The 27,422-nt window shown below is 38.5% G+C and overlaps 1 protein-coding gene across 5 annotated transcripts in view; it reads right to left on the bottom strand.

The window, feature by feature from the left end:
- PIK3R3 (phosphoinositide-3-kinase regulatory subunit 3) overlaps positions 1-27,422 on the bottom strand; it is a 275,432-nt gene that overhangs the window by 24,216 nt on the left and 223,794 nt on the right. For 4 of the 5 annotated variants that reach the window (XM_055585999.1, XM_055585998.1, XM_055585997.1 and 1 more), the window contains 4 exons: positions 17,057-17,165; positions 15,066-15,164; positions 7,250-7,430; positions 6,349-6,474 (listed from right to left, as the gene is read on the bottom strand). In XM_055585999.1, the coding sequence (XP_055441974.1) occupies positions 6,349-6,474; positions 7,250-7,430; positions 15,066-15,164; positions 17,057-17,139 (489 nt within the window). In that variant the 5' untranslated portion in view covers positions 17,140-17,165. Of the gene's footprint in view, positions 1-6,348; positions 6,475-7,249; positions 7,431-15,065; positions 15,165-17,056; positions 17,166-17,414; positions 17,544-27,422 lie in introns of all 5 variants that reach the window. The other variant, XM_055585996.1, reaches the window with a different exon arrangement.

Genomic DNA, 27,422 nt, shown 5'->3' with positions numbered 1-27,422 from the left:
ACACAGATGGCATGGCACGACTTTTAAGTAGATATTAAAAGTCCACTTAAAAGACTGCAATTGCTCAGCAGGGCTGGAACATAAGGGAATCAGCAGATGAGGGACACTAGAACCTTGTGATGCTTCATTTAGCTGAGGATATATCATATATATCTCAAGTAGTACTGTAAACTTATTGGAATCCCTGTATCTAAATATTTAGCTATAAATTCTACAATTCTCAAATATGGTGGAGGGTTTTGGCTCCCTTGAAAGGTTAAGAAAAGGTGGCAAGAATACACAGAAGAACTATACAAAAAAAGATCTTCACGACCCAGATAATCATGATGGTGTGATCACTCACCTAGAGCCAGACATCCTGGAGTACAAAGTAGAGTGGGCCTTAGGAAGCATCACTATGAACAAAGCTAGTGGAGGTGATGGAAATCCTAAAAGATGATGCTGTGAAAGTGCTTCACTCAATATGCCAGCAGAGTAGGAAAACTCAGCAGTGGCCACAGGACAGGAAAAGGTAAGTTTTCATTCCAATCCCAAAGAAAGGCAATGCCAAAGAATGCTCAAACTACCACACAATTGCACTCATCTCACACACTAGCAAAGTAATGTTCAAAATTCTCAAAGGCAGGCTTCAACAGTATATGAACCGAGACTTCCAGATGTTCAAGCTGGATTTAGAAAAGGCAGAGGAACCAGAGATCAAATTGCCAACATCCGCTGGATCATCGAAAAAGCAAGAGAATTCCAGAAAAACATCTACTTCTGCTTTGTTGACTATGCCAAAGCTTTTGACTGTGTGGATCACAACAAACTGCGGAAAATTCTTCAAGAGATGGGACTATCAGACCACCTGACCTGCCTCCTGAGAAATCTGTATGCAGGTCAAGAAGCAACAAGTAGAACTGGACATGGAACAACAGACTGGTTCCAAATCGGGGAAGAAGTATGTCGAGGCTGTATATTGTCACCCTGTTTATTTAACTTACATGCAGAGTACATCATGAGAAATGCTGGACTGGATGAAGCACAAGGTGGGATCAAGATTGCTGGGAGAAATATCAATACCCTCGGATATGCAGATGACACCACCCTTATGGCAGAAAGCGAAGAACCAAAGAGCCTCTTGATGAAAGTGAAAGAGGAGTGTGAAAAAGTTGGCTTAAAACTCAACATTCAGAAAACTAAGATCATGACATCTGGTCCCATCACTTCATGGCAAATAGATGGGGAAACAGTGGAAACAGTGACAGACTTTATTTTGGGGGGCTCGAAAATCACTGCAGATGGTGACTGCAGCCATGAAGTTAAAAGACCCTTACTCCTTGGAAGAAAAGTTATGACCAACCTAGACAGCATATTAAAAAGCAGAGACATTACTTTGCCAACAAAGGTCTGTCTAGTCAAAGCTATGGTTTTTCCTGTAGTCATGTATGGATGTGAGAGCTGGACTATAAAGAAAGCTGAGCGCCAAAGCTGTGGTGCTGGAGAAGACTCTTGAGAGTCCATTGGACTGCAAGGAGATCCAACCAGTCCATCCTAAAGGAAATCAGTCCTGAATGTTCATTGGAAGGACTGATGCTGAAGCTGAAGTTCCAATACTTTGGCCACCTGATGCGAAGAACTGACTCACTGGAAAAGACCCTGATGCTGGGAAAGATTGAGGGCAGGAGGATAAGGGGACGACAGAGGATGAGATGGTTGGATGGCATCACCGACTCAATGGACATAAGTTTGAGTAAACTCTGGGAGTTGGCGATGGACAAGAAGGCCTGGGGTGCTGCAGTCCATGGGGTTGCAAAGAATCGGACATGACTGAACAAGTGAACTGAACTGATTAAAGTTCTGGCCCTAGATCCTCAAAGAAAACACCAACAGTCTGACTGTTGTGTGTATTGGCAGGCAGAGCAGCAAACGAAATAATGTTTGGTGTCACTGCCAAAGCAGTAGCTCCCCAACAAACAATGCGACTATGCCTACCATCAAAACTGTAACCCACCTTACCCCTTCTTCTCTCTCTGGGACTTACCTCCTATCCCTTCCTCTGGTACTTCATATCATATCAACTAGTCCCTCTCACAACATTCACTCTCCCAGTCTAAGGTTCCTTCTCACACAGGTTCTAATTTAACACCACTTTGAAAAAAAATAAAGTTCCTTAACCCTGATTTCTCTTTTCAGCTTCTGAAAAGAATTGTTTATATGGGCTCTCTCTTGTTCCTCATCTCTCATTCATACTCCAACTGACTTTTTTCTGGCTTCTGCACTCACCATTCTACAGACACTACTCTTTCCAAGATCACCAATGATCTCATGGCTGAATTCTGGCGTCTAATTCCAAACCATCACTAAATCCTATCACTTTGCCTCATAATTATATGTAATCCAGATGTAAATATCCCCACATGCAGCCTATTCTCACTCTGTGCCAACTCTGACTCTGGGTACACCATCTCTTCCCATTCTCTGGGAAGAATCTGATTACACCACAGCAAACTAGATTTTATCTAAAATGAAATCTTTCCTTTTATAGAAAAAGAAAACATGAAGAAGGTCTACAACATTTAGAAACACTGTACCACAAATGGAGGAGGTCAGTTCTTTAATCTCCCTTTAACACTCATTGTCTCTCCTAAACTGCTAATCACTGGATCCCTCTGGATCCCTCCCTCTCTTCTACCTCCCAAAGCTTTAAGCCTCCTAGGCTCTTCTCCGCTTGGCCCATCTCAGGTCGCACTCTCAATTCTCACACAGAAACTAGCCCTCTTCTAGCTTTGGCCTTCTGGCTTTTTTGATTGCCTCCATCCAGCCCCATTCCCAGTTCCCTAAGCAGGGATTCCACTTACAGAACCCAGTCTCATACCAGCTGCTCAGCACTCATATTCTGCTGTTAAATATGAGGATATTATTGGGCATGTGTGCAACATGTGGAGTTTTCTGTTTTCTCCAGTCATTATAAGAAATAAATGCAACTCTACACAAGCCAAAGCCATATGCAATGGTGGCTATTTTTTTTCTAACCTTCATTCACAGAAGTGTTAACCTTCCCCAAGACTGTAGTCCACACTGAGATCTGATTTCAGGCTCTTGACAAAGGTGGAATGCTTTGGTTCATTATCTTGCATAAATTCATTCAACAAATAATTGAATGGTGGCTCAGTGGTAAAGAATCTGCCTGCCAATGCAAAAGACGCGGGTTTGATCCCTGGGTTGAGAAGATCCCCTGGAGAAAGAAATGGCAACCCACTCTGGAATTCTTGCCTAGAAAATCCCATGGACAGAGGAGCCTGGTGGGCTAGAGTCCATGGGTTCTCAAAGAGTCAGAAACAACTTAGCGAATAAACAACAACAACAATATTGCAGGCATTATTTGAAGCATTTGGGATACACAACAAATTTGAAAACTTCTGCTCTCCTAAAACCTTACCACTTTATATTCCTAGTCAAAATGAAAATGTTAACATTTGCTTGGTTTTGTACCTTATAGAATATACTCATATATCTTTTGAGCCTTTTACTTAATATTTTTGTGAGATTAAACATAGTGTTATACAATGCCCTTTAAATAAATTCACCCACACGATTAGAGTAACCCATCACTTCTTTATTTGATGCAGAGGAAAGGGATTAAAGCATGCCATTTTGACTAATGCACATTACAGTTAACAAATATGTCAGAGAACCTTGCACTTCTGCAAAATAAGGCCTCACTACTCCCTCTGTATAGCTGGAGTCAAAAATCATTTCCTACCTAGACTAGATATTCAATACATATTTTTGGATGGTTGCACTAATCTTTTGTACCTGATTCTCCCTCTCTCCCCCTCCGCTCTTACACATACACACACAGATTACCTTTCTTAAAAATATAAAATGAACTAAATTGGAATTTAGGAGAATAATTTTCTCAAACTGGTTATGTTAAAATCTACTGATGTCCTATGAGAGAGTCTGTCTATACTTAAGTTCCCATCCTTTACCTGAAGCTACATCATTAGCATTTCTGAGGTCATGAGGAATTCCTTAGAAGCATTTAATAACAGTAGTTGCCTCTGGGGAATGGGGACTTTCATGCTGTGTGATATAATTCATAGAATTCAGCAATATTTATATTTAACATATATATTTATATAACTTTTGTATGTTTTAAAAATCAAGTTTTAAAGTAATTTCTGAAAACTCTTCTAATAGCTATATATATGTATATGTATGATAATTTCACCATCCCCTAATGTTGACCACTCATGTTGATTCAATCTGAAGAAACCTCAGTAACTTTTTCTCCATTCTAAATCAAATACTAGTCTCATCACAGATAATTCACTTAGAAGAGGCAAAGGAACACAGAAAACCTGAAATCTGCAGTGTAAAAAACAGCATACACACACAGTCACACCACAGACACAGCACAAGCATCAGATAGGGAGGGGGAAAAAAGGTTATTACAGTCATTCTGAACAACTACTTAGCTAATAAAAGAAAATCTGAAAAAAAAAAAAAGAAACCAAACACCTCACAAAGAAAAATGGACCATCACAGTAACTCTGACCACTGTAATCCCACACCTTCCCCTAGTCAGCACTGTACTGCACACCTAACCTGCAATTCTTGCAGGCCAACATCTCCTAATAAACTCCTCCAGTCCAGAGGCTCCTGGTGCAGTCTCTGCATTTACACTGCACACCACAGACACTAGCTTATAAACAAGATCAAGGGCTTTGGGGCTGAGAATCAAGAACATTAATTCTAGGGTCAAAACAAGGCACCATGAAGCACAGTAATACTGGCAGAGCTCACAGCTGACTAACCCTCAACAGTTAACAAACTACAGACAAAGATATTTTTTAAAAAACTAAGTATTTCACAATTGTAATCAAATTGTCAAAACACAAAGAGAGAATCTTGAAAGCAGCAAAAAAGAAGTGACTTGTCATATACAAATGGCCTTCAATAAAAAAATAATAGCTGATTTGCCACCCAAAATATTTAGGCCGTAAGGCAGCAGGTGGGCAATATTTAAAGCCCTGGAAGAAAACAATTGTCAGCCAAGAATTCTGTAACTAGAAATACTGTCCTTCAAGAATGAAGGAAGAGAAATTATATAAGATAAGCCCAGATAGACAAAAGTTAAAGGAGTCTGTTACCCCAAGACTTGCCCTACAAAAAATGCTCAAGAGACTCCTTTGGGATGAAATGAAAGGACACTAGACAGTAATTCAAAGCTACATGAATAAAGAAAGAACACTGGTAAAAGCAACTGCATAAGCAAATATAAAAGCCAGTAGTTTTATACTTTTGGTTGCGTGCATGCCAAGTAGCTTCAGTCATGTCTGACTCTTTGCAATCCTATGACTACAGCCTACAGGCTCCTCTGTCCATGTTCTATATGTTTTAAAGGACAAATGTATAAAACTATAATTATAAATCTATGCTAATGGGCAGACAATGTATAAAAATGTAATCAGTAGTGATAACAATATACGGGGGAAGGAATAAAAATGTATAGGAGCATACACAGTGTTTAAACACTACTGAAAACTTTTTCAATACTAAGTTGGTACTGGACTTCCTTGGTGGTCCAGTGGTTGGCAGTCCACCTGACAGTGCAGGGGACACAGATTTGATCCCTGGTCTGGAAAGATTCCACATGGCGCAGGGCAACTAAGCCTGTGAGCCACAACTGCTAAGCCCACGCACCTAGAGCCTGTACTCTGCAACAAGAGATGGTCCTGCTCACCACAGTTAGAGAAAGCCCAAGTGCAGCAATAAAGACCCAGCACAGTCAATAAATAAATTAATTAATTTAATTTGGTTTAATTTTTTAAAAGCGATACTAAGATAGCTTAAATAACAAAGTGAAAGTGAAGTCGCTCAGTCATGTCCGATTCTTTGCGACCCCATGGGCTGTAGTCTACCGTGGCTCCTCTGTCCCTGGGATTTTCCAAGCAAGAGTACTGGAGTGGGTTGCCATTTCCTTCTCCAGGGGATCTTCCCAACCCAGGGGTCAAACCCAGGTCTCCCACATTACAGGCAGAGGCTTTACCTTCTGAGCCACCAGGGAAGCCTAAAACAAGGCCTCACTGTATAACACAAGGAACTAGAGTCAATATCTTGAAATAACCTATAATGGAAAAGAATCTGAAAAAGAATTCATACATAAAAATCTTTATATACATAAGAATTTATATGTGTAAATCAACTATACTTCAATAAATTTTTTTTAGTTTAAAAAAGATATCAAGGCAGATAAAGACTGTCAAGTGAATTATGGAAAATAATAATATTATAGAAAATCCAAGATAACTGTAAGCCTTACCGCCTACTTACTGGCCTAAACAACAAAAATATACTAACCTGGGATGTTCTGGTATATTCTTCATATAGTCTGTCATATTCTTTACTCTTTTCCTGATACTGAGAGTGATACTCCTGCAGTTTTTTACCGACAGCATCAATATTATCTTCTTTTACCAACTGATCCTATATAGGTAAACAAAAGAAATGAGGAATGCCAATATTTCTACAACATGGGTTTTTCCACAACTGTTTATTTTTAAATTGTGTTTCTGCTGTAAGCTTAAGCTACTGTATTAGTATCAAGTATGGGAAACCACTAAATCCTTTTGTTAACACTAAGATCAACCTCTTAAGATCACATCAAAATAGGTAATACTTAAAATTTTTTAAATGAAATATAAATAGGAAGCCAACATTTTTTTATTTTTTTAATATAAATTTATTTAATTGGAGGCTAATTACTTTACAATATTGTATTGGTTTTGCTGTACATCGACATGAATCCGCCACGGGTGTACTCATGTTCCCCATCCTGAACCACCCTCCCACCTCCCTCCCCATACCCTCCCTCTGGGTTATCCCAGTGCACCAGCCCCAAGCATCCTGTATCATAAAGTTAACAAACACATGCAACAAGATATTAAGGAATAGTAGTCACAAAATAAGTTCTAAACATATCTTAAATCTTAAGTAGGAAAATTTAAGCATCTAGCATTTCTTCTTTTTTTTCCCTAATAAACCTGGTAAGTTAGAATCAAATGATGTTGTTAAATAATGACTTGCTGATTAGCTATTAAGAGCCTGTGTAACCACAGGACTTCCCTGGTGCTCCAGTAGTTGACTTTGCACTTCCACTGCAGGAGTATGGGTTTGATTCATGGTCAGGGAAATAAGATCCCACATGCCACAGAGCACAGCCCCCCCCAAAAAAATCCCAAACTTATGTAATCATACCTACCTGTTGGTATCTGGACACTGGGTACATCAGTTTCACATCAAGTTTGGGATTGTACTGGGCAAGAGATTCATGATGATAGTGGCTAATGAGCTCCACCACAGAATTAAATGTCAGAGGATCAGAAAAGCCATATTTACCATCTCGATGATAAATCTTTATTAGCTTATTATTGCCTCCCTTCCTGTGAACAACAAGACATAACTGTAGATTTTTTTTTCCCAAAAAATTCTGTTGAAGTACTCTTTCACTTGGAGATATGAAAGCTTGGTGTCACATGATAAACAAGTTTTATTATGTTAACAAGACTGGAATGGGTGAAAAGGCATATACTATATGTGTAGAAGTATACATATTATTTTTACAATTATTTCTTCTGTCTGTAAAGTATCTTGGTTACTAAAGGTCAACATACACAACTTTCAGTATCAACAAATTTAACAAAAATAATCACTAAAAAAAAACTAAAACAAAAGTAAAGTGTATCTTTTGTTTATTTTCTGAACAAAATTTTTTAATGTAAATTTTGTATCAAAAAGAACAGAGACAATCTCTTCAGGATCTAAAGATATGTGGTTGTGTGTCTCTGGAGGGACACAGAAGCAATCTCTATATGAAGAGGGTGACAACCATTTGTCACACATACACCAACACAACACTCATGGTTTTATTGTTAATGCACAAACATAATCAAGCTCCTTGAATGATTTATAACTGAGTAATTAATCCAGCACCCTACATTACTTTGTCTTTTCGATTCACTTATAATACTTGGAAAGACTATTTATTTAGGCATCACAATATGTAAATGATTCAACTGTCATTCAACTGTTTTACAAAGTATAGCTTTTGAAGAACCATTTATATTAGATGCTTGAATAGTTTAGACCACTTTTGTTTACTGAGACATATCCAATGGTCCCTTAAAAGATAATTTATAACCAAAGCTTTAAAATGGCCATGTTTTGCAAGTCCCCTAAGGTATAATCTAAAAGCAGAGCAGACTGATTCATTATATCATAGCAAAATACTGCACAATTCTCACTCAACTGTTCTTATAGCAGCATACAGACTTAATGGGGGGGAAATATGCTTCTTTATCTCTTTATGCCATGCCATTACACATGATAAATGAAGCACTGGGATTTGTAAAAGGTCAACCACAATAGGTTTGACTCCATGGACGATTTAAATTTAATGCTTAGATGGTCAGTTTAGATGGATGAAGAACTATCCTATAAAAGATTACATTAGAAGGACCACCTAATCATAAGCAGTTTCTATAGGTGTGTATTCCCATGCATATACCCATAGAGGGTATGGGTAATGCAAGCTGCTCTTTCTGCTAGAGGAAAACTAGAAGGTACTTATTCATTCAAAAAAACTTTTTGCACATCTATTATATGTCCAGACTGTATGAGGCACAGTGGACACAGTGATAAACAGGCCAGATACAGTCCATGCTCTCACAGAACTTCCAGTTTAGGAGCAGGTGGAACATATCCCCATTTTTATAAAGAAGATAAAGAATTTTTCATTAAGATAGAACATAAAAATAAACAACTAGATATATCAACTGGTAATAGGTCCTTTAGGGAAAAAAAAAGCAGAGCAAAGTAGAGATTATTCTGGGGGTGGAGAAATGGCTACTTCATATATGCTGCACAAGGAAAACCACTCTGTTCAGGCGACATTTAGCAGAGTCCTAAATGATGTGAGCAATCTGGCACAGCAGATATCTGGGGGAGAAGTTTTCCAGACAGGGAATAGCAAGTACAAAGCGCCTGAGGTAGAAGCAAGCTGGGCATGTTCCAGGAACAGCAATGAGGTCAGCAATGCTGGAGCTAAAAAAAGCAAAAAGGAGAGTAGTAGGAGACAGAGTAAAAGGAACCTGGATCATATAATAGCCTGTAGATCACTGTAATGGCTTTTGCTTTTGCTGACTAAGATGGGGAACACAAGAAAGTCTGAGCAGAATGATATCATCTATTTTGTGTTTTATAAGGCTCCTTCTAGCTACTAAGTTGATAAGACCATTCAAAGTGGGCAGGGGTAGAAGTAGAAAGGTCAGCTGGGAGACTTGTAAAATAATCTAGGCAAGACATGATGGTGTCTTGGACAAGGGTAGTAGCTGTGGAGATACTGAGAAATGGTGGGATTCTGAATACATGCTGAAGAGAGAGTTGACAGGATGCGCTGTGGCCTAGATATGGGCATGAAAAGGGACAAAAGTAAAGATGATCTCATGGTTTTTATCTTAAGCAGTCAGAATGGAATTGTCATTTATCAGAAAGAAGGATACATAGAAAAGGAACATGTTTAAAGAGGAAAAAAGCATTTTAACTTTAGATTTGTTAACGTTTGAAATGCCCAGTGAACATCCAAGAGCAGAGGATCCTGCAGCCTACGTAAGGAATCTAAAGTTCAGGAGCAAGTTCTGGGCCAGATGTATAAAATCAGGAGTTGTCAGCCTATAGATGTTATTTGAAGATGAACATAGTTGAATAAGAGAAAAGGTCTGAGGTCTAAGTCCCGGGGTACACCAATGTTTAGTGGTCAGGGAGATGAGAAAGGAAACCAAGATAGAGCAATTAATGAAGTAAAAGGAGAATTGCTGAGCAATTACTGAAGTAAACAGTATCTTAAAAAACCTGTTTTTTAAAAAAGCATTTTGTCAAAGAGGATATGATCAACTGGGTAAATGATCTTGGGGTTTGGCAAAGCAGAGATCACTAAGGGGTCTTGACAAAATGGTTTCAATAGAATGGTAAGGATGGAAGACCGATTGGAATGGATCAAAGAGAATGAAAGAAGAGGAAGAAGAAATGCCTACAGACAACTGTCTTGAGGAACACTGCTGTAAATGGAAGCAGAGAAATAGGGAAACAGCTGAAAAGAAAGAGTCAAAGGAATTTTCTTTTTTTATTATTCTTAAGTGAAAGACTGTAAAGCATATTTATATACTTATGGAATGGCTCAGTAGAGACAAAAACTGTTGATCCAAAAGAAAGAACAAGATAATTCCTAGGGTGATTCCTTGAGTAGGTTAGAGGGATGGGATGGGATGGGATCTCATCCACAACGGGATCCTGGACAAGGAAATGAACAGTCATCACTGGAACAGGAGAAAGGCAGAGTATTCACATTCATGTTGATGGCTGTAACAACAGGAGCATGATGGAATTAGATCTCTTCTAACTGCTTCCATACCCTCAGAGAAACAGGAAGCAACTTTTTTAGTTAAAAGGGAGGGATGTAGGTTGTTGATCTGAAGAGAAAAAAAGAACATGTGAAAATTATCATCTACGAAAAGTAAGAGAGCAAATGGACTGTGAAAATGTAAATTCAGCTGGGCAGTACTAAATGCCCACTTAAGATTGGCAGTCACAACCCAACTCATTGGAAAAGACCCTGATGCTGGGAAAGACTGAAGACAAAAGGAGAAGGGGGCAGTAGAGGATGAGATGGTTAGACAACATCACCAACTCAATGAATATGAATTTTCGCAAACTCTGGGAGATAGTGGAGGACAGATGAGACTGGCATGCTGCAGTTCATAGGGTGGTAAAGAGTTGGACCCCTGGAATAGGAAATGGCAACCCACTCCAGTATTCTTGCCTGGAAAATTTCATGGACAGAGGAGCCTGGTGGGCTGCAGTCCATAGGGTCGCAAAGAGTTGGACATGACTGAGCACACACACACTCATAAAGAGTTGGACAGGACTTAGTGACTACACAACAGTCTGCATGATGTATTTTTCTCCACATTCAGCTGCCCGGGTATAGGCAAAAAACAGATGGAGAGTTGAATTTAACAAGTGTTGGAATATATCAATATTTAGACGACTACTATAAGGGAGAGAGGCACAAGTCTGGAGAAAGGATACTCAACAAGGTTATTTTAATATTAGACTGTTAACTTTAAAGAGAGAAGGAAGTAAAGACATGAAGGAACTGAGGAATAGTGGGTTTTTAATTATGTCTCTCCCATGCTGTAACCTTCTTAACAGAAGAACATTGCTACTCCTCCTTACATCCTAGCACCTGGTCCAATGCCGGCATATATCAGATTCCTAAAGATTTGTTAACTATCCAGATTTTCTACTATAAATATCATTTGCTGATTTTTTTTTAAATGGTAACTGAATTGAAAAAGCTCTCCTTCTTCTCACCTATTGTCTGCAGTCTGATCTCACACTCTTTTCTCTCATTTGAGGGTCACCAGTGACTTTTTACCAAATTTGGACTCTGCTCTCCCCCTCTATCCCAGGCTCAGATTCTTTGCAGTGACTGAAATTTCCACACTCACTTTCTTTCCTCTACTCCCACTTCCTTCTTAATATTTCATACTTCTATGACTTCTGTGACATTACTCTTTTCTTTCAACCTCTTAATTTCTCTTTCTCTGCCTCCATCCTGCTGCTACACAGTTTATTCCCTAAAAAAAATTTGCCTTCAGTCCTCCACCCTTTTTTTCCTATATAAACTCTTTCCTTAAAATTCCAATTATTCTATGTAGATATGTACCTGAATCTTTTTCTGGCCCTATATTCTCCCCTAAGCATTAAACCTAAATTTCTAGCTGTACTCTAGATATATTTTTACCTGGAAGTTCTGAAGCAGCTAAAAATCAACTGCTCCTGACTCTCCTATTTCTATAAATGGCACATTCATTCTAAGCCCAGCAGGCTCAAACCACAGTCACTTTTAACTCCTCCATAACCTCAATACCTTTTCTATTATCAAATCCCTTTAGCTCTCAGCTCAACATTGCCTCTTACTTTGATTCTCAACTCCTTTCCTAGAGCCACAATCCTAGGTAATGGCATATTCAATCTTTTGATCATGTCATTGCCCTGCTTAAAACCCTTAATTAATTTTTTTTTTTTGCACTTAGAAATAAAGTTCAAATTCCTTACCATGGCTTATTAGGCTCTTTGCATCTGGCTCTTTCCTACTTTCAACTTCATCTCCTACTACTCTGATTCACACTGAAAGCAGGAACATCGGTGTCTGCATTTATTGGATTCACCAGATCTTTTCAAAATCAGTGTCTTTGCATTTTCTGTTCCCTCTCCTTGGAACACTTTCTAATACTTCAGTTTTCAGAGGTCATATCCTCAGAGAGGCTCTCCTCAAAACTTTGTGAAATTCTTTTCCTCATATTCTGTTATCATATAACCTTATGTATTCCCTACATAGCCCTTCATCTACTGTGAAATTATTTCTTTTCATTTTTTTTTTAAATTGAACTATAGCCGATTTATAATATTGTGTTAGTTTCAGGTGTACAACAAAGTGATTTGGTATGTCTTTTCTTTTTGGGCTGTGTCACATGGCTTGCAGGATCTTATTTCCCAACCCCACAGTGAATGCGTAGAGTCCTAACCACTGGTCCACCAGGGAACTATTTCATTTTTTTTTTTTTATGTTTCTTTTGTCTCCCTCTCCCTGACTATTACCAACCCCCAAATATAAACACTATAGACAAGGAACCATTTTTGGCTTGTCCAGTATTTTCTTTTCCTGGAACACTGTGGGCACTTAATAATATTAAATGATTAAAGAATAAACCTAATTCTAGAACATCATTCCCTCTCAATTCATAACAGCCATCTAACTCCTTACTAGTCTCTATCCTTTTTTATTTTTTCTATTCAAACACAGTCTAACTGTAAAACATCCCCATTGAAAAATGAAATGGTTCCCCCTGCCTCCATACAATATTAAACACAAATTCCTAAGTTTAGAATTCAAGGCCTTCTTCAACATGACCCTTTCCAACTTTCTGACCCCTGCTACTTTTCCCTCTTCAAATGTTACTCTCTAGCCAAATGGAATTGCATCTCACAGAACAGAACTCTACAGTTTCTCACCTCCATATCTTTGTTTCTGTTGCTACCTAATCCTGCAACCTCCTCTCCAACTTTCTGCATATTCAAACCTGTTAGGAGGTAACTATGAAATATCAAGCCAGAAAATGGTGGCTTAGATTTGGATGGTAGACAAGTGTGAAGAGATTATGGATATAGATTTGGAGGTAGAGTTGGCAGGGGTTGTTTAATGACAGATTGGATGTGAGGAAAAAAAAGATTTTGTGACTTGAGTAGCACAAAGCAGTGGTAGAAATGGAGATGGTGGTTCTGTTTCTGAAAAAAAAGGGAACACTAGAAGAGAAACAGTTTGGGTAGGGGGAGCTGCATTAGAAATCAAGAATTCTGCTTTGACTATATTAAAATTAGTATGTGCTCTAGTTATCTGAGTGGCAACTGGATATATGCATCTGGAATTCAGAAGGTCAGAGCTAGAAGATAAGGTTTATGAATCATCATTATGAAGATGTACATTAAAGCCATGGGACAAGATAAGCTCACCTTGGGAGAATGAATACTCACTCTTGGGAGAAGAGAATGAAGCCCAGTTCTGAGCCCTGGAATAATCTCAAATGAGTTAGGAAGAACATTAGGCGAGTGTGATGTCAGAACAGCCAAGACAATAAACTGTTTCTAAGAAGACATGTCCATGACTAATGCTGCTAAGAGGTCAGAAAGGTAAGAAGAGAGAAGTGGCCATTGGTCTAGCAGTCCGTGAACAGCAGTAGAGACAGAAGCCTGACTGGAATGGGAAAAAATTATGTTGAATGAATCACTGCAGAACATGGATTATTCCTCAGCACAGCTTAAGTCCTAGCTTCATTAACTTCTTAATGTCTTTACCAGAAGCTGATATATAGTAATCCCAAATTTCTAGGATAAAATATGGGATTATTTTTCCTAAAGATGCTAGGCTGGAAAGGCGGCAAAGAGACAAATAAGTCTGAGTTTGAACCTGTCCTCTGACACTTACAAGCTAAGTGTCTTTAGGACAAGTTTCTTAACCAAGTTAAGCTTCAGTTGCTTCATCTATAAAATGGAAATATTAATGGTATTAATGATACCTTCCTCATAAGATTGTTTTGATATAGATACTGCATGTAAAATGTACAAGGAAGTTGTTATTGTTGCCATTATTCTTTAGACAGTCCCTTTTTAAAAAACAAAACAGAATGCAAGACCTTATTGTCCTTGTTGTTGTTTAGTCACTAAGTGATTTCCAACTCTTTTGTGACCCCATGGACTGTAGCCTGCCAGCCTCCTCTGTCCATGGGATTTCCCAGGCAAGAATACTGGAGTGGGTTGCTATTTCCTTCTCCAGGGGATTTTCCCAGCCTAGGGATCAAATCCACATCTCCTGCATTGGCAGGCAGATTCTTTTATTGTCCTTAGGCTATGTTAACAGTTAAAATTAAATGTAGAAATATCTAATACAGTTTCCCTAATCTATTTAGTTATACATCCCATCTTTGTAAATATAGACTGATACATCCACCTTATGAGATTCTAATATGCCCACACGGATGGCATTAAAATTGTCTTATTTATGTTGAGTTTTACTCTCTGAAGTCTAGATTAAGGAAAACGATAGAGTTATTGGAGGGGTGGATTCCCAGCATATCATTAATAACTTTAGGCTGTGCCCATGATTCTACTTCACTCATAAAGTCAACAGTATACATCTTACTTCATCATATTTAGGGATTTCAAGGCTTTTTGTTTTACTGCTATATAAAAATAAAAATTGTTGCCTTTTTAGTATTAATTTAAATATTTAAATGTGTAGGAAAAAGATAGTTAGCCAAACAACTAAAATTATGTATCTAAATTAAATAAAAATATGAAAAAATTTGTATATAAAGATTTAAATAAAATATAGGAATCTTTGTATACCAGAAATACATCATGCTAGTCGAACACTAGACAAAATGCTGAAAAATACTCACCGCAAGGTCAAAGTGTAATCTCCCTGCATTTTGGTTGAGGCATCTCTGACCAAGAAGGTACCATCTGGCATGTCCCGCAATTTGTCATTTACCTCCTCCCTGAAGAAAGGAATTATAGGAAAAAAAAATTTTTTTAATGTAAGTGTTGGTTGTTTTCTTCACATATTATCACTAAGACGAATTGGGAGGTGGGGTCTAAGATTATAGAATCATGGGGGCTGTCAGAGGGCATTTAGTTCCTCCCCTAGATATGCTTTTGTTTTGATTTTTGGTGTTTTGCAATCCCAGGATGAGTATTTGATTTTTAAACTCTTCCAGGTTTCAACTGTCTGTAGGGAATACCTGTTTCCATTAAGCCTTTAGGGCTTCCTTAGGCAGGTATGAACATGTAGAGTGTCAGAAAAAAACAGCAGCTGTTTAGAAAGATTAAGGTTAAGCAACAGTGGCAGCTGGGTCAGATCAGAGTGGGGATAATTTACTCAGTTCACAATCTTTCAATAATATTCTCCAGTTTGAATTTATACTGACAACAAATTTCTTCTGCAGAGATGGTTTAGGACTTTAAGGAACAACACAAGAAGACTCAAAGAAAATGGCAGGACATAAAAGAACCCTGAGTCACAGAACCACATGGTCTTAAAATATAAATTAAGTAGTATGTAAATATAGTAGATCCTTTTTTTGTACATTGCTAAAATTTAAATTTTATGTTTAATATCAAATATATTGTCTTTTTCAAAAAATTAAATACAGAATTACTGTACGACCCAGAAATTCCACTTCTGGGTATATGCCCAAAGAACTAAAAGCAGAATCTTGAACATTTATACACCAATGTTCATAGCAGCATTATTCACAATAGCCAAAAGCTAGAAATAACCCAAGTATTCATCAAAGCCAAATGTCCATAAGAATGAATAAATTAAAATGTGGTAGGTATATATAATGGAATATTATTCAGCCTTAAAAAGGAAATTCTGACACATGCTACAACATGGATTAACCTTGAAGACATTGTGCTAAGCGAAACACGTCAAACACAAAGAACAAATGTTACATGATTCCACTTATATGAGGTACCTAGAAAAGTCAAATTCACAGAAAGAGGAGGCAGGTGCTGGGGAAAACAGAAGGAAAAGTGAGTTAGTGCTTAATGAGTACAGAGCTTCACTTTGGGAAGATGACACTTTCAGAGACGGAGGGTAGTGATGGATGAACAATAATGTGAATGTACTTTATGCCACTGAGCTGTACATCTTTAGATGGTTAAAATGATATGGAAAAAAAATAAATGAGTGCTCCTTTGGTAATGGGAAAGTACAGACAAGAGAAAGAGGACAAGCATATTGAGGAATACAGAAGCAACTTGAAATCTGATTTGGCAAAAGTAGATTTAACTTTTTAAAAACAAGAAAATACAATATTTGAATTTAAAATATATATATGTATTTATCTATAAAATATAGATGTATCTTTTTTTCCTCTCTACATTCAGAGTTTTCCAAAACCACATTTTACCCAAAAAGCAAATCTGTCCTAGAGTCCTGTTTCTCAAAAGGAGGTGAAGAGACATAAAAATCAACTGGGAGGTTATAAATGCAGATTCCTGAACCCTACTCCATTGATTTTTATGTGTGAAAACATTGAGGAACCATTACCTTAGAAACAGAAACATAAGGAAAATTAAGCATAAATATTTTATCCCAAAACACATACATCTATCCTAAATGTGTAAGTTTCACTTATTCAGAACCCTATCCTCAATACAGTATTAAAAGTTAATAACCATACCTACAATTTAAAGATTATCTTGTCTTTTTTTGTGTGTGGGAAGAAAACTATTTAGAAAATTTAAAAGGTTCTCCTACACAGGTTTTTAAATGGTAATCTTTAAATGACAACTTGTGGGGCATTAAAAATATTTTTTTTAACTACTAATCTCAAGAATTATTTTTTAAACTCCATTCAACTATAATACTTAGTCTAATTACCTTGAAATATCCCCCCAGTACCATTCTGCATCCTGAAGAGAAACAGAACTGTCCTTTATTCCATTTGTAATGGCTGAAGTCATTGGCTTAGGTGGCTTTGGTGGAAGAGCTAGAAGAGAAATTAACATTATTATTTTGTAATGTAAATTATTATTTGCTTTCTAATTTCCTCAAATACAGTTCATTAACCAATGTACATTAAGGTTCCAGATAATTATAAATCAAAATAAGGATTATTTTATGTTAAATGTTAAACATTTGCCAATGAAAGAATCCTTTTAGAACTCTACCAATAATTGCCTGAAAAAATGAAATATTCAAGCTATCTGTGTTTTTTTCCTTCTTATAAAATACTAACTTTTTGTTGGATGCCTTTCCTCTAGGCCAGGGTGGGGGGTAGAGAACATCTGTGCCACCCTTCTTTCAAGGTGGCACTGTGAATGAGTGGCACTCCTTTCTTCCGTGCCATCAATCGAACCCATGCTCCCTGCAGTGGAAACATGGAATCTTAACGACTGGACTGACAAGGGAGTCCCCTCAAAATCTGTATCATTAATGCTTCCAGGTATTCATTATCAGTCCATCAGAGTGAGATGAAGTCTATCACCCTTGCCTTAGGTAGAGGAGTGAATGAACTGCATGAATAGACATCACCCAAAATGGCTTTGAAAGCAGTGAGCCGACTCAGCTCAGTTTCCTGGTTCCCAAATATATGTATTAAAAATCTACCATATGCAAGAAAGTGTTAAAATAGTGGGGATACAGACAAAAGGAAGCCATGCACCTGGCCTTGAAGAGCCTTGTGAAGATGTTCACTGTAACGGATGTAATTAAGACTCTCCATCTGGAGGATGCCCACTTTTGTCAGGCACAATGGGGCTCCCTGGCCCTCTTGTTTCTTCAGTCCTGGCCAATCTGTCCCCTATTTTATTATTTACCAATAATCATCATGAACCATTTTGTCTCTAAATTTGAACATCACATCCTATGGCTTTTGTTTTTCACGGTATGCTCTTTCTCACTACTTTCCACAGTCTTCTCTGTACTTCATTTTTAAGTGTTTTATTTAAAAACACTGGCTAGGCACCAGAGCCTAAGTAGCTGAGGGCTCAGCCGCTTGGTCAACAGGAAAAGGAGTAGGGGGAAGCAGTTATTTAGCAAGCTATTCAAGTGTGTGTTTATACCTATATCTTTAAAATAAAAATAAATAAATCAACAGTGTGTGAACCGTGAACTTCCAGATGTTCAACTAGAAAAGACAGAGGAACCAGAGATCAAATTGCCAACATGCATTGGATCATTGAAAAAGCAAGAGAGTTCCAGAAAAACATCTACTTTTGCTTTATTGACTATGCCAAAGCCTTTGACTGTGTGGATCACAACAAACTGTTGAAAATTCCTCAAGAGATGGGAATACCAGACCACCTGACCTGCCTTTTGAGAAATCTGTATGAAGGTCAAGAAGCAACAGTTAAAACTGGACATGGAACAACTGACTGGTTCCAAATTGGGAAAGAAGTACATCAAGGCTGTATATCTCCACTTGTGGACAAATGGTTGGGGTGGGGTAAACCAAATACCAAATGAACCTGGAACATCATGTTGTGACAAAAAGTAACCAAATATTCAAAGAATGAGGGGCCATGACAAAACAACAAAGTAACCAGCTTGAAGGGGCTCCTACTACCCAATCTGGAATGATCAGAGCATCAATACAAATAACAATAGTAAGGGAATATAAACCAGTAAACAAAACAGGAATCCATGTGTCCACACAGATGTAAACAAATAAATGAAAAAATAGAAAGATTAACGCAGAAGCTTTATATAATCTTGAAGGCCTTCCCACAAATGCTTATTAATCAGCAAAGTAAAAAGGTTAATACAATAGTGGAGAAACTTGGGAAACAAACCTTATTCAAGCAATCAAGGTAGCTACCAACAGTAACGATGAGATCACAGGCCACCAACAGGATGCACCAAGGACACGACAAATATACATAAACTGAATCCAGTCATAAGGAAACATCAGACGAACCAACCACGCTAGAAAAACATTCTACAAAAGAACTGGCTTGGAATCTTCAAAAACATCAAGGTCGTGAAACTCAAGAAAGACTGAGGGACTGTTCTAGATTAGGGAAAATCTAGAGAATCATGCCAATTAAATACAACATGTGAGTCTGGACTGGATCTTTTTGTTATAAAGGACATTACTGGGACAATGGAAAAACCTGAATGGAATCTGAGGATGAGACGGTAATAATGCATCATTGTTCATTTTCTGATTTTGATAGCTGTGAGAGTCCCCTAGACTGCAAGGAGATCCAACCAGTCCATTCTAAAGGAGATCAGCCCTGGGATTTCTTTGGAAGGAATGATGCTAAAGCTGAAACTCCAGTACTTTGGCCACCTCATGTGAAGAGCTGACTCATTGGAAAAGACTCTGATGCTGGGAGGGATTGGGGGCAAGAGGAGAAGGGGACACGGAGGATGAGATGGCTGGATGGCATCACTGACTCAATGGACATGAGTCTGGGTGAACTCCGGGAGTTGGTGATGGACAGGGAAGCCTGGCGTGCTGCGATTCATGGGGTCGCAAAGAGTCGGACATGACTGAGTGACTGATCTGATCTCTGATCTGATTGTGGTTATGTTGGAGAAAGTTCTTATTTGTGGGAAATACAAACATGGACATCGTGGACTATCATGTCCTCAACCTACTCTAAATGGTTCTAGAAAGCAAGTTATTTCTATTGTACATTCAACTTTTCTGTAAGTTTTAGATTGCTGAAAAACTTTTTTAATTAACAAAAAGTTAAAGATAATATTGTGGGAAAAAGGGAACAACACGAATATAAGAATGTAGTTGGTCCCCTTTCTCATACTGTACGTATTCAAAAATTAACTCAAAATGGATCAAAGACCTAAATGTTAACAGCCAAAACTATTAAACTTTTAGAAGAAAATAAGCTTGTCTTCATGACGTTGGATTAGACCACAGTTTCTTAGGTATGACATCAAAAGCACAAACAAGAAAAAGTAGAAAACTGAATTTCATCAAAATTTAAAATTCTGTGCTTCAAAGGACACCATCAAGAAAGTGAAAAGACAACCCACAAAATGGGAGAAAATCTTCATAAATGATATATCTGATAAAAATTGTATCTAGAACACATAAAGAACCCTTGCAACTTAATAACAAAAAATGACTAAAATTAAACATGGGCAAAGAAAGCATCTGAACAGACATCTATCCAAAGAAGATACACAAATGGCCCACAAGCACATGAAAAGATATTCAACAGTATTAGCCATCAGGGAAATGAAAATGAAACCAATGAAATACCACCTCATACCTACTTGGATGATTATAATCAAAGAAACAGATAACAACAAATGTTGGTGAGGATGCAGAGAAACTGGAACTCTCAATACACTGCTGATGGAAATGTAAAATGAATCAACTGGCTGGAAAACAGTCTAGCAGGTCTTGAAAAGGTTAAATGAAGAGTCACCACATAACCCAGCAATTTGGATCCTAGCCATATATTTTAAAAGAAAGAAAACATAAAACCATACAAAAAACTGGATACAAATGTTCAAAGCTGTATTACTTACAGTAGCCAAAAACTGGAAACAACCCAAATATCCATCAAAGGTAAATGAATATATAAAATGTAGTGTGTATGTATGTGTGAATATACATACATACAAGTAAATATTATTAGGCAGTAAGAAGGAATAAAAACATGTGGTAACATGGATGAACCATGAAAACATTAGGCTAAATGAAACAAAAAGCAATCATGCAAGCCATATATTGGATAATTCCATTGTCCAGAACATGAAAATCTACAGCAACAAAGTATATGGTTGTGTAGGGTTGGACTAAAGGGGGAAAGGGAATGACAGCTGTGTATGCAGGTTTCTTTGAGGGCAATGAAAATGTTCCAATTGCTTGAGGTGGTGGCTGCACAACTCTGTGAATACACTAAACACTACTGAATTGTATACTTTTTAAGTGGATGAACTGAATGGTATGTGAATCACATTTCAAAAAAGCTGTTATTTAAAAAAACAAATATCAGACTTCTAAAATGACTAGATGGGGAGAGCTTGCTATAATCCATTCTTTTTTTCTAAGTAGCTACTTATTTATACCTATCTTCTTCGAAAGGGATGTGGCATATAAAAGTAGCTACAGTTGGAAATATAATTTTACAGAATTTAAAATTCTTCTACTTATAAGGATTAATAGTTTAAACTTGTGCTATACAAAAGCACTGTGCTATTACTATGCAAGGTACAAAGACAAGACACTTAAAAGAAATCTAGAGGGAATGACACTTAGAAACACATGACCATAATTCTCAGCAGAACAAGGCGAATACTGTAATAAAAGTAAAAGTAAGGTGCAATGAAAACACAGTAAGAGCAACTGAAACCCAGCAAAAAGAACAACTGATTCTCTCCTGGGAAAAGTTCAAACACTGGGCTTGTCAAACCAAGTCCTCACTGAACTGAATGCCATGACCAGCACGGCCCAACAGAAACCAGTTTGGCCCAACAAGAACCAAATCACTGAAAGGAACCACGAAGACTTGCTGCTGTCTGTATTCCTTCCCTGGGGGAGCTCTATACAGAACTGAGTTGACCAGCAGCACAGGGAAGCTGCTATTTATGGATAACGAGAGTTCTGTGATAGCTCCACTACCACCAAACAGATAATGACCATGTCACATCTATTACAGACGGCTGCCCACAGCCTCCTTGTATTTTTTCTCATCTGCAGAAATATAAGTAGAATGAAACAATTACAGAGCTGTTTCTACATAAAGTTGCTAAAAGAACACAATAAGAAGGAATGAAATGCTGGCCTATTTTTACAACCTATCATCAATCCATATGTATATAACAACTATTTATTGAATACCTCCTATGTTCTAAGAGCTAGAAATATGGCAATGAACTAGATAGACACAGTCTTTATACTTATGGACTTTGTAATCCCAAAGTATAAACTTCAAGATAATTCATCACTACACCATCTTCTCACTGCTGATCATTCCATTATGTCCTCTGGAGCAACCTCCTAGATTATTCCCCCCATATTCTAATTAAATAAACTATTCTGTAACTTGAATGTCTTCCCAGGAAGTGTTTTTTCCCACTTCTTAGCCATCTCTGAAGTTTTGCTCTCCCTAAAGACACTTCTAACCTGGCAGCCCATTCTTGTGGAAGGTTGCTCATTTTCCTACATCTTGTATACTCAAGGCCTCTGTTCTTTAGCGCTCAGTTTTCCCAGAAAGCCCTCTCTTCCTTCATCCATACAACTGACATTTCCTTGACCTTCTTTTAATCTGTACTCTCATCTACTCCCATAGCTTCTATAAATAATACCTATATACTGACCCCAAAACAGTATTTCTTAACTACAGCGTCTTTTCTAAATTTCTGATTATCCAACAGAAGACACCTAACATGTGTCAAGCACTGTAGCAGGCACAGTGAATCAGAACAGTACCTTTCACACTTTAATGTGCTTATAAATCACCCAGGGATGCTGTAAAATATAGAACACTGATTGCTAGGTATGGGTTGGGGCCTGGAATTCTGCATTTCTAGCAAGTTCCCAGGTAATGCCAATGCTGCTAGTCTAAGCTTTTCAGTAATAAGGAGCTTACCGATTCTCTTTGAAAAGTTTTTATGGAGCTAAAAAAAAAAAAAAATTAGGCAAGTATAGAACAGTAGCTAAAACACAGTAGATTAAATACATGTGATTCTTCAGTCCCTCTATTAATTATTCCAAATTGGCAATAAAATTCATATTTTAAAGGTGTAAGCAGCAATGGCTGTGCTTTGCTGGAGCAGCTGTGAAGAGATACCCCACGCCCAAGGTACGAGAAACCCAAGTAAGACGGTAGGTGTTGCAAGAGGGCATCAGAGGGCAAACACACTGAAACCATACTCACAGAAAGCTAGTCAATCTAATCACACTAGGACCACAGCCTTGTCTAACTCAATGAAACTAAGCCATGCCCGTGGGGCAACCCAAGACGGGCGGGTCATGGTGGAGAGATTTGACAGAATGTGGTCCACTGGAGAAGGGAATGGCAAACCACTTCAGTATTCTTGCCTTGAGAACCCCATGAGCAGTATGAAGAGGCAAAATGATAGGATACTGAAAGAGGAACTCCCCAGGTCAGTAGGTGCCCAATATGCTACTGGAGATCAGTGGAGAAATAACTCCAGAAAGAATGAAGGGATGGAGCCAAAGCAAAAACAATACCCAGCTGTGGATGTGACTGGTGATAGAAGCAAGGTCCAATGCTGTAAAGAGCAATATTGCATAGGAACCTGGTTTGTCAGGTCCATGAATCAAGGCAAATTGGAAGTGGTCAAACAAGAGATGGCAAGAGTGAATGTCGACATTCTAGGAATCAGCGAACTGAAATGGACTGGAATGGGTGAATTTAACTCAGATGACCATTATATCTACTACTGCGGGCAGGAATCCCTCAGAAGAAATGGAGTGGCCATAATGGTCAACAGAAGAGTCCAAAATGCAGTACTTGGATGCAATCTCAAAAACGACAGAATGACCTCTGTTCATTTCCAAGGCAAACCATTCAATATCACAGTAATCCAAGTCTATGCCCCAATTAGTAACGCTGAAGAAGCTGAAGTTGAATGGTTCTATGAAGACCTACAAGACCTTTCAGAACTAACACCCAAAAAAGATGTCCTTTTCATTATAGGGGACTGGAATGCAAAAGTAGGAAGTCAAGAAACACCTGAAGTAACAGGCAAATTTTGCCTTGGAATACAGAATGAACGGCAAAGACTAAGAGAGTTTTGCCAAGAAAATGCACTGGTCATAGCAAACACCCTCTTCCAACAACACAAGAGAAGACTCTATACATGGACATCACCAGATGGTCAACACCGAAATCAGACTGATTATATTCTTTGCAGCCAAAGATGGAGAAGCTCTATACAGTCAGCAAAAACAAGACCAGGAGCTGACTGTGGCTCAGACGTGGAACTCCTTATTGCCAAATTCAGACTTAAATTGAAGAAAGTAGGAAAAACCACTAGACCATTCAGGTATGACCTAAATCAAATCCCTTATGATTATACAGTGAAAGTGAGAAATAGATTTAAGGGCCTAGATCTGATAGAGTGCCTGATGAACTATGGAATGAGGTTCGTGACATTGTACAGGAGACAGGGATCAAGACCATTCCCATAGAAAAGAAATGCAAAAAAGCAAAATGGCTGTCTGGGGAGGCCTTACAAATAGCTGTGAAAAGAAGAGAAGCAAAAAGCAAAGGAGAAAAGGAAAGATATAAGCATCTGAATGCAGAGTTCCAAAGAATAGCAAGAAGAGATAAGAAAACCTTCTTCAGCGATCAACGCAAAGAAATAGAGGAAAACAACAGAATGGGAAAGACTAGGGATCTCTTCAAGAAAATCAGAGATACCAAAGGAACATTTCATGCAAAGATGAGCTCAATAAAGGACAGAAATGGTATGGACCTAACAGAAGCAGAAGATATTAAGAAGAGATGGCAAGAATACACAGAAGAACTGTACAAAAAAGATCTTCACAACCCAGATAATCACAATGGTGTGATCACTGACCAAGAGCCAGACATCCTGGAATGTGAAGTCAAGTGGGCCTTAGAAAGCATCACTATGATCAAAGCTAGTGGAGGTGATGGAATTCCAGTTGAGCTATTCCAAATCCTGAAAGATGATGCTGTGAAAGTGCTGCACTCAATATGCCAGCAAATTTGGAAAACTCAGCAGTGGCCACAGGGCTGGAAAAGGGCAGTTTTCATTCCAGTCCCAAAGAAAGGCAATGCCAAAGAATGCTCAAACTACTGCACAATTGCACTCATCTCACATGCTAGTAAAGTAATGCTCAAAATTCTCCAAGCCAGGCTTCAGCAATATGTGAACCGTGAACTTCCTGATGTTCAAGCTGGTTTTAGAAAAGGCAGAGGAACCAGAGATCAAATTGCCAACATCTGCTGGATCACAGAAAAAGCAAGAGAGTTCCAGAAAAACATCTATTTCTGCTTTCTTGACTATGCCAAAGCCTTTGACTGTGTGGATCACAATAAACTGTGGAAAATTCTTCAAGAGATAGGAATACCAGACCACCTGATCTGCCTCTTGAGAAATTTGTATGCAGGTCAAGAAGCAAGTTAGAACTGGACATGGAACAACAGACTGGTTCCAAATAGGAAAAGGAGTTTGTCAAGGCTGTATATTGTCACACTGTTTATTTAACTTATATGCAGAGTACATCATAAGAAACGCTGGACTGGAAGAAACACAAGATGGAATCAAGATTGCCGGGAGAAATATCAATAACCTCAGATATGCAGATGACACCACCCTTATGGCAGAAAGTGAAGAGGAACTAAAAAGCCTCTTGATGAAAGTGAAAGTGGAGAGTGAAAAAGTTGGCTTAAAGTCAACATTCAGAAAACGAAGATCATGGCATCTGGTCCCACCACTTCATGGGAAATAGATGGGGAAACAGTGGAAACAGTGTCAGACTTTATTTTTGGGGACTCCAAAATCACTGCAGATGGTGAGTGCAGCCATGAAATTAAAAGACGCTTACTCCTTGGAAGGAAAGTTATGACCAACCTAGATAGCATGTTCAAAAGCAGAGACATTACTTTGCCAACAAAGGTCCGTCTAGTCAAGGCTATGGTTTTTCCTGTGGTCATGTATGGATGTGAGAGTTGGACTGTGAAGAAGGCTGAGCACCGAAGAATTGATGCTTTTGAACTGTGGTGTTGGAGAAGACTCTTGAGAGTCCCTTGGAATGCAAGGAGATCCAACCAGTCCATTCTGAAGGAGATCAGCCCTGGGATTTCTTTGGAAGGAATGATGCTAAAGCTGAAACTCCAGTACTTTGGCCACCTCATGCGAAGAGTTGACTCATTGGAAAAGACCCTGATGCTGGGAGGGATTGGGGGCAGGAGGAGAAGGGGACAACAGAGGATGAGATGGCTTGGATGGCATCACTGACTCGATGGACGTGAGTCTGAGTGAACTCTGGGAGTTGATGATGGACAGGGAGGCCTGGCATGCTGCGACTCATGGGGTCGCAAAGAGTCGGACACAACTGAGCGACTGATCTGATCTGAAGCATTCAATAGCAAAAGCAATCAGAGGAAACAACATCAGATGATAGCAACAAAACTTTTAACACACGAAGAGCAACCAAATGAATTTGACTTGGTGATTGCAAAAAACTGAAACCTAAGCCTGAAGAGAGAAAATCCAGTAAAAAAGGAAATCACACCACTGTACTCTGTAAAGACCAGGACTTGGAGGCACACTGTATCTCTAAAGGGAGAATTGAGGGAAGGGGCCAAAAATAGGAGAACTGACTGAAAGTGTACACACACTCAGCTAGATCCCCAGTTCTCCTCCCAGTCCCCATGCAATCAGACAACTACCTCTCCCTCCCCCTACACCAAGGCTACCTGTCACTCATCAGGTCACAGAAACAGTTATAGAGGCTCTGGACTCAGGGAACACCAAGTCCAACTGGGTCAAGAGACAAATCCTTTACTGAAAACAGCAAAGTTAAAGAAAAGTCTACTAAGTAGGTAGATTTCCCAAACCCCTTCCCCATCTCAGTTCTCTAAACAATAAGCCACTAAGCTTCTACCCCAAGATACGAGTTAGGGAGATTTTTCTCTGGAGAAACTGAAAAGATCTCAGCTGTGAAGCCCATGCTAAAGCCTCATGCTCCAGAACAAGAGAAGCCACCACAATAAGACAATAGCCACAACTATTCTCACCACAACTAGAGAATAGCCCCCATGCAGCACAATCCAGTGCAACCAAAAACAAATATAGATAAAATAAAATTTTTAAAATAAATAAGTAAAATAAGATGCTCTTTAAAAAAAGATATTCATCATCTTAACACCTTTCAGTGAAGGCCTCCAGTTACTAAGTCCTTCCTACTTACATGGAGCTTCAATACAGCTATTCCGTATCTTATTCCTAAATAAGAACAAACCCTTTAGGGACTTCCCTGGCGGACCAGTGATTAAGACTCGACACTTCCACTGCACAAGTTCAATCCCTGGTAGAGGAACTAAGATCCCACATGCCGCATAGAACAATCGGAAAAAAAAAAAAAAAAAGAGAGAGAGAGAGCAAAGTCTTTAAAAATCTAACATGCTACACAAGGACAAATCTTGAAGACACGTCTTCATGGAGATATGAAGAACCTTGAAGAAATAAGCCAGTCACAAAAGCACAAACATTGTATGATTCCTCCTATATGTGGTGCCTGTCATATTCATGGAGACAGAAAGCAGAA

Source organism: Bubalus kerabau, chromosome 6 (genome assembly GCF_029407905.1).
Source record: "Bubalus kerabau isolate K-KA32 ecotype Philippines breed swamp buffalo chromosome 6, PCC_UOA_SB_1v2, whole genome shotgun sequence".
Taxonomy (NCBI): domain Eukaryota; kingdom Metazoa; phylum Chordata; class Mammalia; order Artiodactyla; family Bovidae; genus Bubalus; species Bubalus kerabau.
The sequence above is the reverse complement of the archived record's forward strand: the minus strand, read 5'-3'. Positions and strand labels throughout refer to the sequence as shown.